The sequence below is a fragment of the Oncorhynchus gorbuscha genome, linkage group LG05 (assembly GCF_021184085.1).
Source record: "Oncorhynchus gorbuscha isolate QuinsamMale2020 ecotype Even-year linkage group LG05, OgorEven_v1.0, whole genome shotgun sequence".
NCBI classification, from domain to species: domain Eukaryota; kingdom Metazoa; phylum Chordata; class Actinopteri; order Salmoniformes; family Salmonidae; genus Oncorhynchus; species Oncorhynchus gorbuscha.
Genome location: NC_060177.1, coordinates 18,957,252 through 18,972,844, shown reverse-complemented (window position 1 = coordinate 18,972,844; position 15,593 = coordinate 18,957,252). Strand labels below are relative to the sequence as shown.

Below are 15,593 nucleotides of genomic sequence, written 5' to 3'. Positions count from 1 at the left end.
TAAATACATAAAAATTGAATTTAGATTTGACGTACCCTTTCCTGAAAGAAATCGGTTGGAGAGGTGAAGTTTAAAGTGAAAGCATTTTAAAAGGTCTCTTTTCTTTCCCATGTCTTTCAGAATCCAGTTGCATGGAAACACTTCTGTCAAAAGACTGGAAAGAGAAGATGGAAAGGCTCGACACCGGTGATCTTCTGGGAGAAGTTAAAGGTAAGCTTGATGCTGAGGTCACTCACAACCGCAGCGCTCTCTTGTAAAGAGTGTCTTAAAAGTGAGATTAGCAAATCCTTCTATTCCTATCAGACATACATCATCTATACATAATCTAAGAAACAGGCTTGCACTCTGAAATTAGACAAAAGCTCTTGGATGCCTTCCCTAGTTCTTTTCTGCACGTTCCTTATCTGTTATGTCAAAATGCCCCTATCCAGAGCCCTCTCTTTAAATTCCAACCCCATTTCCCAGTCTGTAATTTTGTTTGTGTCTGTGGTTTACTGTTAGAGACTAGGCAGTGGTCTGCTATATAAAACTATAAGACTAGAGACACTGCTTCCTACTCATGCAGTGGGTTCATGTCGAGAGAGAAGAGATGAGGGGAGATAGAGAAGAGATGAGGGGAGATAGAGAAGAGATGAGGGGAGATAGAGAGGAGATGAGGGGAGATAGAGAAGAGATGAGGGGAGATAGAGAAGAGATGAGGGGAGATAGAGAAGAGATGAGGGGAGATAGAGAAGAGATGAGGGGAGATAGAGAAGAGATGAGGAGAGATAGAGAAGAGATGAGATAGAGAAGAGATGAGGGGAGATAGAGAAGAGATGAGGGAGATAGAGAAGAGAAGAGATGAGGGGAGATAGAGAGAGGAGAGATGAGGGGAGATAGAGAAGAGATGAGGGGAGATAGAGATAGAGAAGAGATGAGGGGAGATAGAGAAGAGATGAGGGGAGATAGAGAAGAGATGAGGGGAGATAGAGAAGAGATGAGATGGGAGATAGAGAAGAGATGAGGGGAGATAGAGAAGAGAGGGGAGATGAGAAGAGATGAGGGGAGATAGAGAAGAGATGAGGGGAGATAGAGAATAGATGAGGGGAGATAGAGAAGAGATGAGGGAGATAGAGAAGAGATGAGGGAGGGGAGATAGAGAAGAGATGAGGGGAGATAGAGAAGAGATGAGGGGAGGAGATAGAGAAGAGATGATGGGGAGATAGAGAAGAGATGAGGGGAGATAGAGAAGAGAGAGGAGAGATGAGGGGAGATAGAGAAGAGATGAGGGGAGATAGAGAAGAGATGAGGGGAGATAGAGAAGAGATGAGGGGAGATAGAGAAGAGAGAGGAGAGATGAGGGGGGATAGAGAAGAGATGAGGGGAGATAGAGAAGAGATGAGGGGAGATAGAGAAGAGATGAGAAGAGATGAGGGGAGATAGAGAAGAGATGAGGGGAGATAGAGAATAGATGAGGGGAGATAGAGAAGAGATGAGGGGAGATAGAGAAGAGATGAGGGGAGATAGAGAAGAGAGAGGAGAGATGAGGGGAGAGAGAGAAGAGATGAGGGGAGATAGAGAAGAGATGAGGGGAGATAGAGAAGAGAAGAGAGAGGAGAGATGAGGGGAGATAGAGAAGAGATGAGGGGAGATAGAGAAGAGATGAGGGGAGATAGAGAAGAGATGAGGGGAGATAGAGAAGAGAGAGGAGAGATGAGGGGAGATAGAGAAGAGAGGGGAAAGGAGAGAGAGAAGAGATGAGAGAAGAGATGAGGGGAGAGAGAGAAGAGAGGGGAAAGAAGAGAGAGGAAGGAAAGTGCAGAGACGAGGAGAGCCCTCTCTCTTCTAGGTCTCTCACATCTGAAAGAAATTCTGCCTTGATTTTGGTAGTGAACACCCTGCACAGCCCAGCACAGCCCAGCTCTCCCTCCAAATCTGTATATATGCGCAGGGAAGGTGGGCCTGGGTTGGGCAGGCGGCTGTTTTTTTTGCAGGTCCAGTCCTTAGCAGTGACTGTTACTAAAAAGGTGTTTATGTAGCTAGCGGAGAGGAAGGCACAATACCAGCTGTCTGATAACACCAGGCTCAACCTCTCTCTCTCTCTCTCTCTCTCTCTCTCTCTCTCTCTCTCTCTCTCTCTCTCTCTCTCTCTCTCTCTCTCTCTCTCTCTCTCTCTCTCTCTCTCTCTCTACCTCTCTACCTCTCTCTCTCTCTCTCTCTCTCTCTCTCTCTCTCTCTCTCTCTCTCTCACTCTCTCCTTCTTTTCTCTATCACTCGCTTCCCTGCCAACTCCCATACTCTCAAGCCTGTGCCTCCGCAACACAAAATGGTGTATATTAATGATTGTATTATTAATGTTTACAAGAATATACTCATATCTATAAATCAATGTAATTTTAGCTAAAGACAGACGATGCCGCTCTGCTCATCATGCACAATTGTAATCATCAGAACTATTCAAAGACATCTGAAAGTAGCATTCTGCTAGCGCGTGCACTGGAATGTTTTGCATTTTTTTATGATGTACTCCCACTTTAATAGCTCTTTTTATCATATGGTTGTCAATCATAAATAATATTTGTCCTTGGTTTTAATTATGGGATGACATTTCCTCTGTGTGCTGGGGAAGACTAAAACTATTGCATGTTGTAATAAGTATATCCATGGTCAATAACCTTAATGAGCTGAAATAAGAATCATGTCTTGGTAAAGCAGATTCATTGTAGCTGACCCTGTAGATCAAAGTGCAGTGGAACAAATGTTTAAAATGATTTAGCCATTTGAAAGCAGATCTATTTAAATAACAGGCATTTTTCTGTTTGATAAATGGTACGGGTGAGGTTATTCCACAGCGGTGTAAACAGGTAGCGAGGGAGCCTGATAATGCCCACTGTGGCCTTTGTTGACTCACATGCAAGGAGACACAGTGAACACTAAACTTAAAAATATACTTGGAAATATAACTACTTTTCATATCACACCGGTAGGCAGTCTAAGGTTTTTAATTAGCCTGCCATTTCATATGACTGTAGACATTTCAAAGGACTGCTTTGTGCTCCCCCTTACAAATGTCTCTTTCTGCGTTTGAAGTCTGGCGGATGTAAATACTGCCAATTAAAAAGAAGCCCAGGGTTGGAGACACACAAGGTCCTCCTAATTAAACCACAAACAAAGGCACCAAGCAGAAAACACCTTCTGATTACAATCTAAAGTGTTATGATGAATCAGAGTATTAATTGTTAGGTTAAAATCCATACAAAGGGTAAGCATGCCGGTAGGTTTAAGTTAACGGAGGACAGCGCTGGATAAAGGCTAACATCCGTAAAAGCTGCCTACTGCCTCAGTGGCCTTGATACTGGTTCTCTACTCAGCGGACATTGAATCTGGAACCAATGGCATTGTACATTCTACCTAGACTACATCCTTTGTGGCATTGTTCATTTGTTACAAAAGATTGCTTTTGATGTTCAATGATAAATAAGTGAAATATAAAATTCTGCCCCTTTTGAACTGAAAGACTGGTAATTTGTATTTTTTTCCCTCACAAGACTGCCTTTGAGTCAGCGGTAGAGAATCTAAAAGTCTCTGTAGTTTTTGCTCAACTGCTTTCCATATTTTCCACCTTATGAACCTGTCATGGATGGCACCTTGTCGTACTGTTGTAGTTGCAAGAGGAGGAATCTGCTGGGTTAAGACTCGCAGTGGAATTATCACACAGGAGAAGACAATAGGTGGAACAGAATTTGGCCCGAAGGCTTCACTTCACCAATGAAAAGAAGTGCATTCTTTTACACTATGCATTTGTGTTCAGACATGCCCAGACTACATTATGCTCTTGGGGTAAAACACAAAGTACAGTAAACAAAACATGGTATCAAAACATCTGGCTTTCCTTTATCTTACACCCAGTTCTACGCAACCAAGCATTTAGTGCCTCACGTACATAGTTATAGTGTATTGTCATGTGCTTTCCTGCACTAGAATGGGTCTGTGGTTAAACTGATACTGGTACTTCCAGTAAAATGGAGTCAATTTGAACTGTTTCCATCAATATAGGTTAGGAAGTATGCTTAACAGAGATATAGAGAATAGAATGATTTGGGTGTAATGATGTCAGATGTTTATCAGCCTTGTCCTTTAAGCTGTGAGAGATGAACAGCTGCAGAAAGAGAGAGGGAGGGAACGGTTTGTGAAGGAGTATTAGTGGTGGATTACTTTTCACCAGCCAATTCCAGGGGTAACTGATTGTTTTCATACCTGAGCTTAGCTGTCAATCATGAGGAACGGTGAGAAGGGAGATGAGATCTCCTGAACAAAACCACAGAGCAAGAGAGGGAGGTGGCCTGGAGGATGTCCAAACCACAGAAAGTAGCAGAGAGAGAGGGGGGGGGAGAGAAAGCAAGAGCAGAGAGGGAGAGGAGAGAGAGCACAGAGAAAGATAGAGAGACCTGGGACATGGCTGCTCAGACATGAGGCTGTTTTAATTATGGTCCTTCAAAGAGAATCTCTTTCTGTGAAAGCTGTGCCACAACGGCAGAGAGATCTCATACAATATAGTCTGTTTCCAGTACTCCTGTCCTTTATTCTGGCTGTACTGTTTATGTTTGTAAATCGTTTTAAATGGTCAATGATGGGGAGGTGCCTATTGTGGTTGTTTAATTGAATTGGATCATTACAAACCCTACCCTCCTTTATGCAATAAAACATACTTTGGAGGAAAACCGGAGTGATTTTAGCTAGCCTCACTCCGTGCCTCACATATGTCAGTTGAAGAATTCAGGTGATGTGAATGTATTTAATGTAAATCCATTGGAATGTGAATGCAGGTTTATGGGGGAAAGGCTTGGTCAAATAAGCTCTGCCTGTGCAGTGTGGCTTTCATTTAGACTCAATCAGGGCCTTTGAGATGCACACACTGCAGGACTGTTTAACTGTTTAACTTTCCCTGTAGCCATCCAGTGTCCGACAGCCCCCCGGAAAAACGCCAAAGCATTTATTCAACTGAAGAAAAAAATGTGGTAGTTCAATTGGAACACAAACTGCATTCATTATCTCAGAAGGTCTGATATAAAAATGACGCTCAGCATTGTACATTTGTGTTAAAATGTCAGCTTGGATTCTATATAAACGAAAATCAAGCCTCTTGCACTTCCATAATCAATTTGTGAATGCTGTCTACGTGACAGAGGCGGGGTGCACAGTGACAGTCCTGTGGCAGACAGATAAGTAGAAGCTCTTTAAGGGGAGAGCGAGGAGCGGGGCCGGGCAGGGTAGGGCCGCAGCTGAGACTGATTTGATGCTGCTCCTACCTGGCCTCGCTTCTCCCATCCCGACAGAGGACTACTGTGTGGACACAGAGCTGGGGTTGTTCAGCCAGCTGGGTTTACTTCAAAACATGATTATTCAATTTAACATTCAGCTTTATTCTTAATGGCTCCAATAAAGTCTAGAGCGAATGCCAATGGAGATTCCACACTATATCTGTAAATACACGCAGAACCACAAGCATATTTTCTAGTGGGAGCAGATTTTTATCGGCTCAGGATAACATTGTCGTTTCGTGTTTCTTTCACCTAGTTTCTCGGTTTCAAAATATTCACACATGGCCATTTTAGTAAAAACTTAAACTGTCACGAATAGACAATGCATAAAACATTCAAAAATCTCTCTCAGAGAAATATTATAAATAGCTGCGTAGTGGAATTGAATGTAAGGTGGTAAATGTGACTGTCATGAAGTCTAAATGACCTAGTGAATCAGTGTTATACAGCTATGTGTATTTTGAGGAGAGAGCTGTGTATGTTTGATAATGAAACCTCTATTTCGAGGGGAGTGCGTAGGGAGGGACCATCTCAGCCCATCACACACTGAAATATCCCTCCAATTCCCCCAATTCAAAAGTGCCACAGTTTGCATTTTTTCCCCAACACTTCAATAGTCTTCTGTTGGCCCTGTGTACCCAGGTGAAATATGAGACACCGTAAATCATTATTCTTCAGACTGCATTTGCGAAATGAATGTATGGGCCTAATGGCCTCTGTTTTTCTGCCTTAATGAATTGAGGAATTTAGCTTGTGGTGTCGGCTGCAGAAAAGAACACCTTGTCTGTGTGTGTGTGTGTGTGTGTGTGTGTGTGTGTGTGTGTGTGTGTGTGTGTGTGTGTGTGTGTGTGTGTGTGTGTGTGTGTGTGTGTGTGTGTGTGTGTGTGTGTGTGTGTGTGTGTGTGTGTGTGTGTGTGTGTGTGTGTGTGTGTGTGTGTGTGTGTGTGTGTCCTCTCTCACTTTCTCCCTCCTGGCTCTGTGTTTTGAGAGGAGACAGGCAGACAGGAGTGGGTTTGGTGGTGTCTGGGTCAGCCACTGCTGGTGTCGGTGTGGGCAGAAGCCCTGTGCCATGGAACCAGGCATCCCAGGCTTCTGGATGATTGGCTGCACATTTACTTTTATACATCTGACACTTAAAATTAGTTTTCATTTAATTTACCAAATTATATTTACTATTAGGAGCGGCAGGGTGGCCTTGTGATTAGAGCGTTGGACTAGTAACCGGAAGGTTGCAAGTTCAAATCCTCGAGCTGACAAGGTACAAATCTGTCGTTCTGCCCCTGAACAGGCAGTTAACCCACTGTTCCTAGGCCGTCATTGAAAATAAGAATTTGTTCTTAACTGACTTGCCTAGTTAAATAAAGGTAAAATAAAATAAAATAAATTACTACAAATAATTTGTTTCATTCTTGGTTGGCCGACATGCAGGTATTATTAAGAATACAATAATCAATTTATATCTTAAGTTACTACCAGGAATCACCAGCAATTCTTATTTTAACAATTGACAAATATACACCTCTCTCACTTATAGAAGTGTAGTAAATGGAATATGTATCAGTCTCCCAGCCGCAAAGTAAATTGCATCCTCACAGCCGTGTAATGCTGCTTAAGCACTGGCTGCTATGTCTGGGCTGGGTTAGTACATGTCACGCTGGATTTCCCCCTACAGCTGCTCTAGTGCTACGGCTCCGGAGCCAGAACCTCTGCTGATCTACCACCAGCCACGGAGACACACGCACATACATACACACACACACACACTCACATACACACACACACACACACGCACATACACACACACACAGTCAACATCTTTGGAAATCAAGGACAACATTAGTGAAAGAAAAGAACATGAGATGCAATCCCTCATATTATGGTTCTAAATAAACGAGTGTAGATGCATGAAGTTATAGCCAAGACCAGTGAATTGGTTCAATGCAAGAAAACACACATTCCCTTCCGTTCCAAGGTTTTCCTGACCATTGTTCAGACCGAGAGCTCCTTTTGTTGTTCTCTAGACAACTCTGATGTGAGGGAGGGAGGCCCTGAAAGTTGATCAGTGTTTTGTAGCATTTTATAATAAACCTGGACTAGAAGTGCTTCTCCTAACATGAAAGCAGGAGAGGTCATTACCATACACGTCATGAGGGATGACTGGATGATGGAGAAAATCTAGTGTACCTTGTTGTGTGCTTCAAGCTTTGTCACATGACTTGCCAGTGTGGTCAGCGCTCTACAGATCCCTTTAATTACAGTTCGTCCTCTGCTTCGATAATGGTTCCTGTTGAAAACACTGAACTGTTTCGTCTCTGGTTTGGGATAATGGTTCCCTCTGTGAAGATAGCAGTCTGTTATCAGTGTTCAGTCGTATCTGTTCAGGTCTGTAAAGGCTGCTATCGTCGAGCTCTGATGAAGTACCTCGTCCGATGCCACTGATACACAGTGGAGTGCTGAGACTTTCACATGAGCATAATTACACTGAAGAGGCAGGCCTCTTCCGTCGTTGTATTATTAGCCTGCATTAGTGTTCAGTGTGAACGTCAGGCCGATGAAGTGCGCTTTTAATATTAACCACTTGGCGCGTCAATCAAAACACTTTTTGAGAAATATTTAGAAAATATATGTTAAACACTTGGGGAGACGTTGATATAGATGCAGAAATTATGTCTATATAGGGATATAGAATTAACACAAGGATGGTGGGCAACATCCCCCCAAACACGCCCACACACACACACACACACACCAAATGAGTTTAGTACAGTATACCAACATCAGCATAAGCAAACACTTCCCAGTGGTTTTTGATGGTGTCTGCTTCTAGCAGTTCCCTGCTGATGGATAACCACTCCATGGGGAATTCATGGCCATGTAGTCCAGTATCTAAGGCTGTGAGGATTGATGGTCTGGGCTGCCATAGCCTGACATGTTGGTGTGTCCTTACTCATGCTTGTTAATGATGGTTTATTGGCAGGATGAACAGTTTTATATCATCACAGAGGCAGCAGGCCAGGTAAAACAGCTGCTACTCATATTGTCTCTGTTCGCTCTGACTCGGGCACCCAGGTACTTTAATACCGTTTTTACTTGAAACACATATGGCCTTAGAGCATTTCTGAACAAGCGTATATACAAGTCTAAAACATAGTTAAGGTTAAGTTAAATCTCTGTAGCTCATCAAATACCCTTTTGTTGTCTCGGGTTGTGCTTGCTTTGCAGGCTCATAGCCAGTTGTTTTATCCCATGGATTATTTAGGCTACACATGACAAATATTTTGTTTTAGCAGTCACAATGTATAATATTAATGTAGATTTCCTGACATTAATATATGAATGGTTTTTGAAAGGCATAGTCATCCTCACCATGATTTTTACTGGTAAACATTCTGTTGTGTGTGTGTGTGTGTATTTGTTTGTGTTTGTATGTGCAAACGTGTGTTTGTGTTGATTCAAAATTAGGATTTAATTGCTTTTGGAGCAAGGTCTCTGCCCCGAAAAATTATTTCTTTGCAAGGCTACAGGAAGCAGTACTAGATTCCATTTGCAGTAATTCAATTGTATCTTTGTATTTTTTCTTCTTTAGAAGACATGAACATGGGGTTAGAGGACTACTGAGTTCACGTTAGTGTTACAAATTGTATTGCACTGAACACACCAGCGCTACAGAATCATCACCCTGTGTGTACTGTGTGTGTGTGTGTGTGTGTGTGCGTGTGTGTGTGTGTGTGTGTGTGTGTGTGTGTGTGTGTGTGTGTGTGTGTGTGTGTGTGTGTGTGTGTGTGTGTGTGTGTGTGTGTGTGTGTGTGTGTGTGTGTGTGTGTGTGTGTGTGTGTGTGTGTGTGTGTGTGTGTGTGTGTGTGTGTGTCTGTGCAGTACATACATTCAGCCAGAGGTGTTAACTTTTCTCATGTGGATGAGCATCCCAGTCAGCTCCTGCCTTCAGCACGCCAGGCATGCTAGCTATGTGCAGTGTGTGTCCGGACACAGCCCCGAACAATTGCAGCATTTAGACAAGTCTTAATTTACTTAGGATGGGCTGGCAGCATATGGGAGGATCCACAATAGCTGATTGATGGAGGGACAAAGAAATTGCAGTGTTCTGGTGTAAAAAAAAAGTCATTCAGATTGGATCATAATGGCTCAGCTGTTCTAACCAAAGGAAGGGACAGAATAGGGTGCCTTGTGATTTTTCTCTCTTCACCCCCGTTTCTTTTCTCCTTTTTTGTGCCTGAATCTTTTATCTGCGTTACTCACCAGGGACTCTTCAAAGTAACAAGCCTCCTTCTTTTCCCTGGTGCTGGACTTGGAACCCAAATTAGAGACTGCTTGATTAGAAGAAAGCGAAGGGGGCCAAGAGAGGGAGATGTGGGTATTGGACAGAACAAATCACACCCCTACAAAGTGCCTTTTATCCACAGACTCCAAGGCCCGACTCCCCTCCCAGCAACCAAGGCCCGACTCCCCTCCCAGCAACCAAGGCCCGCTTGTTTTTCTCTTATCATTTATTTAGTTGCTCGTTTGGTTGATGTTTTCTGCCCTACTTTGTGACGTTTAAAAGAGGCAGGCGTCTGAAAAGGTGAATGCTGAATGAGGTGGTGAACAACATGACTTTGCTGTCTGTCTCCTCCAGAGTGTCAGTCTGTCATGTTCTCCTTGAGCATGAGGGCTGAGGGGAGAGGGGAGAGCATGGGATCACCTGCCCATCTTCAAACCTGCATGCTCATGGGACATCCTGGGCCAGACTGGCTCCTGATCCAGCCCCAGCAGCCTGAGGCAGGGTGGGAGAAAGAGGAAGCGCTCCCAGAATGTCACAACACATTGGAAGTGGGGAACCAGGCTGCTTCATGTAGTGAGGAGGTATCCCTCGGCTGTCCATCTCCCGCTGCAAACGGGATGTGAGGAGACACGTTAACATGCTGGCTTGGCCCCAACGCTGTTAAGAGCCATGCAATATGCAGGAAACTGCCTCTTTGTCAGCAGGCCGGTCAGACAAACACCGCCGCTGTCCTATACTGCACCGCCCAATAAAAGTTTTATCCATGTTTTAATTTAGAGGAAGAAAATGAATTTTACATGAAACCAGGCCAACAAAAGACATATGTAGTCCAATGTGGTGATGCTGATGTACAGGGAAGACATATGTAGTCCAATGTGGTGATGCTGATGTACAGGGAAGACATATGTAGTCCAATGTGGTGATGCTGATGTACAGGGAAGCCATATGTAGTCCAATGTGGTGATGCTGATGTACAGGGAAGACATATGTAGTATGACGTGGTGATGCTGATGTACAGGGAAGACATATGTAGTATGACGTTGTGATGCTAATGTACAGGAAAGACATATGTAGTATGACGTGGTGATGCTGATGTACAGGGAAGACATATGTAGTATGACGTGGTGATGCTGATGTACAGGGAAGACATATGTAGTATGACGTGGTGATGCTGATGTACAGGGAAGACATGATGCTAGTCAGGGAAGACAGTATGACGTGGTGATGCTGATGTACAGGGAAGACATATGTAGTCCAATGTGGTGATGCTGATGTACAGGGAAGACATATGTAGTATGACGTGGTGATGCTGATGTACAGGGAAGACATATGTAGTCCAATGTGGTGATGCTGATGTACAGGGAAGACATATGTGATGCTGATGCTGATGTACAGGAAGACATATGTAGTATGACTGTACAGGAAGGTGATGCTGATGTACAGGGAAGACATATGTAGTCCAATGTGGTGATGCTGATGTACAGGGAAGACATGTGTAGTATGACGTGGTGATGCTGATGTACAGGGAAGACATATGTAGTCCAATGTGGTGATGCTGATGTACAGGGAAGCCATATGTAGTCCAATGTGGTGATGCTGATGTACAGGGAAGACATATGTAGTATGACGTGGTGATGCTGATGTACAGGGAAGACATATGTAGTCCAATGTGGTGATGCTGATGTACAGGGAAGACATATGTAGTATGACGTGGTGATGCTGATGTACAGGGAAGACATATGTAGTCCAATGTGGTGATGCTGATGTACAGGGAAGACATATGTAGTCCAATGTGGTGATGCTGATTTACAGGGAAGACATATGTAGTCCAATGTGGTGATGCTGATGTACAGGGAAGACATATGTAGTATGACGTGGTGATGCAATGTGGTGATGCTGATGTACAGGGAAGACATATGTAGTCCAATGTGGTGATGCTGATGTACAGGGAAGACATATGTAGTCCAATGTGGTGATGCTGATGTACAGGGAAGACATATGTAGTATGACGTGGTGATGCTGATGTACAGGGAAGACATATGTAGTCCAATGTGGTGATGCTGATGTACAGGGAAGACATATGTAGTATGACGTGGTGATGCTGATGTACAGGGAAGACATATGTAGTCCAATGTGGTGATGCTGATTTACAGGGAAGACATATGTAGTCCAATGTGGTGATGCTGATTTACAGGGAAGACATATGTAGTCCAATGTGGTGATGCTGATTTACAGGGAAGACATATGTAGTCCAATGTGGTGATGCTGATGAAGACTGTCCAAATCTGAGTACAGGGAAGACATATGTGTCACGTGGTGACCTTAGAGAGCCTTGTTTATTCAGGGAAGACATATGTTTGGTTATGCTGGTCAGGAAGTGTGTCCAATTGGTGATGCTGGAAGGGAAGACATATGTTTCTATTTCTTTGTTGGCCAATGTGGTGATGCTGATTCCATAATCAGAGGTGAGCTGTTTACAGGGAAGACATATTGTCTCTGACTGATGTAGGGAGACAAGACAATACAGTAGAGTACAGGGAAGACAATAGTCCAGTGAGAGACAAGACAATACAGCTGAGACAAGACAATAGTCCAATGTGGGAGACAAGACAATACAGTAGAGACAAGACAATACAGTAGAGACAGGGAAGACATCAATGTACAGTAGAGACAAGACAATACAGTGGAGACAGGGAAGACAATACAGTGGAGACAAGACAATACGTGGTGATGCTGAGACAAGACATATAGTCCAGTAGAGACAAGACAATACAGTGGAGACAAGACAATACAGTGGAGACAGGGAAGACAATACAATGTGGAGACAAGACAATACAGTGGAGAAAAGACAATACAGTGGAGACAAGACAATACAGTGGAGACAAGACAATACAGTGGAGACAAGACAATACAGTGGAGACAAGACAATACAGTGGAGACAAGACAATACAGTAGAAGACAAGACAATACAGTAGAGACAAGACAATACAGTGGAGACAAGACAATACAGTGGAGACAAGACAATACAGTGGAGACAAGACAATACAGTAGAGACAAGACAATACAGTGGAGACAAGACAATACAGTGGAGACAAGACAATACAGTAGAGACAAGACAATACAGTGGAGACAAGACAATACAGTAGAGACAAGACAATACAGTGGAGACAAGACAATACAGTGGAGACAAGACAATACAGTAGAGACAAGACAATACAGTGGAGACAAGACAATACAGTGGAGACAAGACAATACAGTAGAGACAAGACAATACAGTGGAGACAAGACAATACAGTGGAGACAAGACAATACAGTGGAGACAAGACAATACAGTGGAGACAAGACAATACAGTGGAGACAAGACAATACAGTAGAGACAAGACAATACAGTAGAGACAAGACAATACAGTGGAGACAAGACAATACAGTGGAGACAAGACAATACAGTGGAGACAAGACAATACAGTGGAGACAAGACAATACAGTGGAGACAAGACAATACAGTGGAGACAAGACAATACAGTAGAGACAAGACAATACAGTGGAGACAAGACAATACAGTGGAGACAAGACAATACAGTGGAGACAAGACAATACAGTGGAGACAAGACAATACAGTAGAGACAAGACAATACAGTGGAGACAAGACAATACAGTGGAGACAAGACAATACAGTAGAGACAAGACAATACAGTAGAGACAAGACAATACAGTGGAGACAAGACAATACAGTGGAGACAAGACAATACAGTGGAGACAAGACAATACAGTAGAGACAAGACAATACAGTGGAGACAAGACAATACAGCAGAGACAAGACAATACAGTAGAGACAAGACAATACAGTAGAGACAAGAAAGAGATGAGGACCAACTTGTCTTGGGACAGGGGACAGCGCTTCCTCTTTCTCCCACCCTGCCTTGGTATAGAGGGCAGCCTGTTGTCTTGGTATAGAGGGCAGCCTGTTGTCTTGGTACAGAGGGCAGCCTGTTGTCTTGGTACAGAGGGCAGCCTGTTGTCTTGGTACAGAGGGCAGCCTGTTGTCTTGGTATAGAGGGCAGCCTGTTGTCTTGGTATAGAGGGCAGCCTGTTGTCTTGGTACAGAGGGCAGCCTGTTGTCTTGGTACAGAGGGCAGCCTGTTGTCTTGGTACAGAGGGCAGCCTGTTGTCTTGGTACAGAGGGCAGCCTGTTGTCTTGGTACAGAGGGCAGCCTGTTGTCTTGGTACAGGGGGCAGCCTGTTGTCTTGGTACAGAGGGCAGCCTGTTGTCTTGGTACAGGGGGCAGCCTGTTGTCTTGGTACAGAGGGCAGCCTATTGTCTTGGTATAGGGGGCAGGCTGTTGTCTTGGTACAGGGGGCAGCCTGAGCTCCCCACAATGCCGCCCAACATCAAAACACTGAGCCCTCTATTAGTATTCTGTTAGTGTTTGTGCAGGCCTGCACTCCCCACACATGGCCCCCAGGCTAGAGCCCACAGGATCCCTTTGTGGCCCACGAGCACTGGTCTGCTCCTGGAAGTCAGGATACATGCACACACACACTCACACGCATTTAACAAGCAATCCTATACTACCATACTCTAAAATAGTATTGACATTCACTGATTGGTCTCTGACTAAACATCAGTGAAGAGCTGGGATCCTGAGAGGACAGTATTGAGTCCAGATGTTTGCTTCGCTCTCTCACTGCCACTCCTGCACCCACTGGACTTGCTGTCTTCTGCAGTGTAGCTACTGGTGACCTGTGACAGATACATCTCGCTGGCCCACAAAATGCTGCGGCTTTATGGACACAGCCAAAGGTTAATAAAATCGCTGTTGAATGTACATTTTTTACAGATAAGGCATTCACAACAAGTGGTCAGGTGAATAAGAAGTCAATTCAGGCCTGGGAAACCGCACACAGGCTCAGTGAATAGCTGCTTTTAGGTGCTTTTTTCTGAAGAGGATAAATGGAGAATTGCAACTCTCTTCCATTGCGGCAAGCAGTGCTAGGCAAGGCTGCCAGTAAATTGCCCTGAATGGGTTCTGGAGGTTGACAGGCCCTATTAAGACAAATGGCCTTCCTCATCGGAGAGATAAAATAAATCAGGTGTTTAGTCAAATTAATATAGTTGGAGTGGAGAGGGCCCTGGGGAGCCCTGGGAGAAACTCAAGACAGATGTGTCCAAAGGATAGAGGAAGACACCCAGGAAAGAAAGAATTCAGCTCCCTCTGAATCCCTCTGGCCCCCAGCCAGACTTTACTTTCTCTCTGTCTCTCTCTCTGTCTCTCTCTCTCTTTCTCTCTGCCTCTCTCTCTGCCTCTCTCTCTCTCCTTCTGTCTCTCTCTCTCTCTGTCTCTCTTTCTCTCTGTCTTCTCTCTCTCTCTCTCTCTCTCTCTCTCTCTCTCTCTCTCTCTCTCTCTCTCTCTCTCTCTCTCTCTCTCTCTCTCTCTCTCTCTCTTTCTCTTTCTCTCTGCCTCTCTCTCTGCTCTGCCTCTCTCTCTGTCTCTGTCTCTGCCTCTGTCCCTGTCTCTCTCTCTCCTTCTGTCTCTCTCTCTCTCTCTCTCTCTCTCTCTCTCTGTCTCTCTTTCTGTCTGTCTGTCTGTCTGTCTGTCTGTCTGTCTGTCTGTCTGTCTGTCTGTCTGTCTGTCTGTCTGTCTGTCTGTCTGTCTGTCTGTCTGTCTGTCTGTCTGTCTGTCTGTCTGTCTGTCTGTCTGTCTGTCTGTCTCTCTCTCTCTCTCTCTCTCTCTCTCTCTCTCTCTCTCTCTCTCTCTCTCTCTCTCTCTCTCTCTCTCTCTCTCTCTCTCTCTCTCTCTCTCTCCCTCTCTCATTGTGCAGTAGCTCCAACCTCTGCTTGTCACACAGGACTGCAGCGAGAGGAGAGTGAGTTACTGTCCAGCCTCTCACTGGCAATTATGTTGGTTGTGTAAGTCAATGGGAGGATCACTTAGCATTGATTAGGCGAAGATACAGAACAGAGCAGTGCAGTGGAGATGCTCTCCATCACGGGCGCTGAATTAGGACATGTGATT

General features: G+C 44.3%; 1 protein-coding gene across 4 annotated transcripts in view; it reads left to right on the top strand.

The window, feature by feature from the left end:
- The window catches only part of LOC124035616 (transcription factor SOX-6-like), a 226,213-nt gene that overhangs the window by 105,133 nt on the left and 105,487 nt on the right, over nucleotides 1-15,593 (top strand). For all 4 annotated transcript variants that reach the window (XM_046349155.1, XM_046349156.1, XM_046349154.1 and 1 more), the window contains one exon: nucleotides 121-210. In XM_046349155.1, the coding sequence (XP_046205111.1) occupies nucleotides 121-210 (90 nt within the window). The remainder of the gene's footprint in view (nucleotides 1-120; nucleotides 211-15,593) is intronic.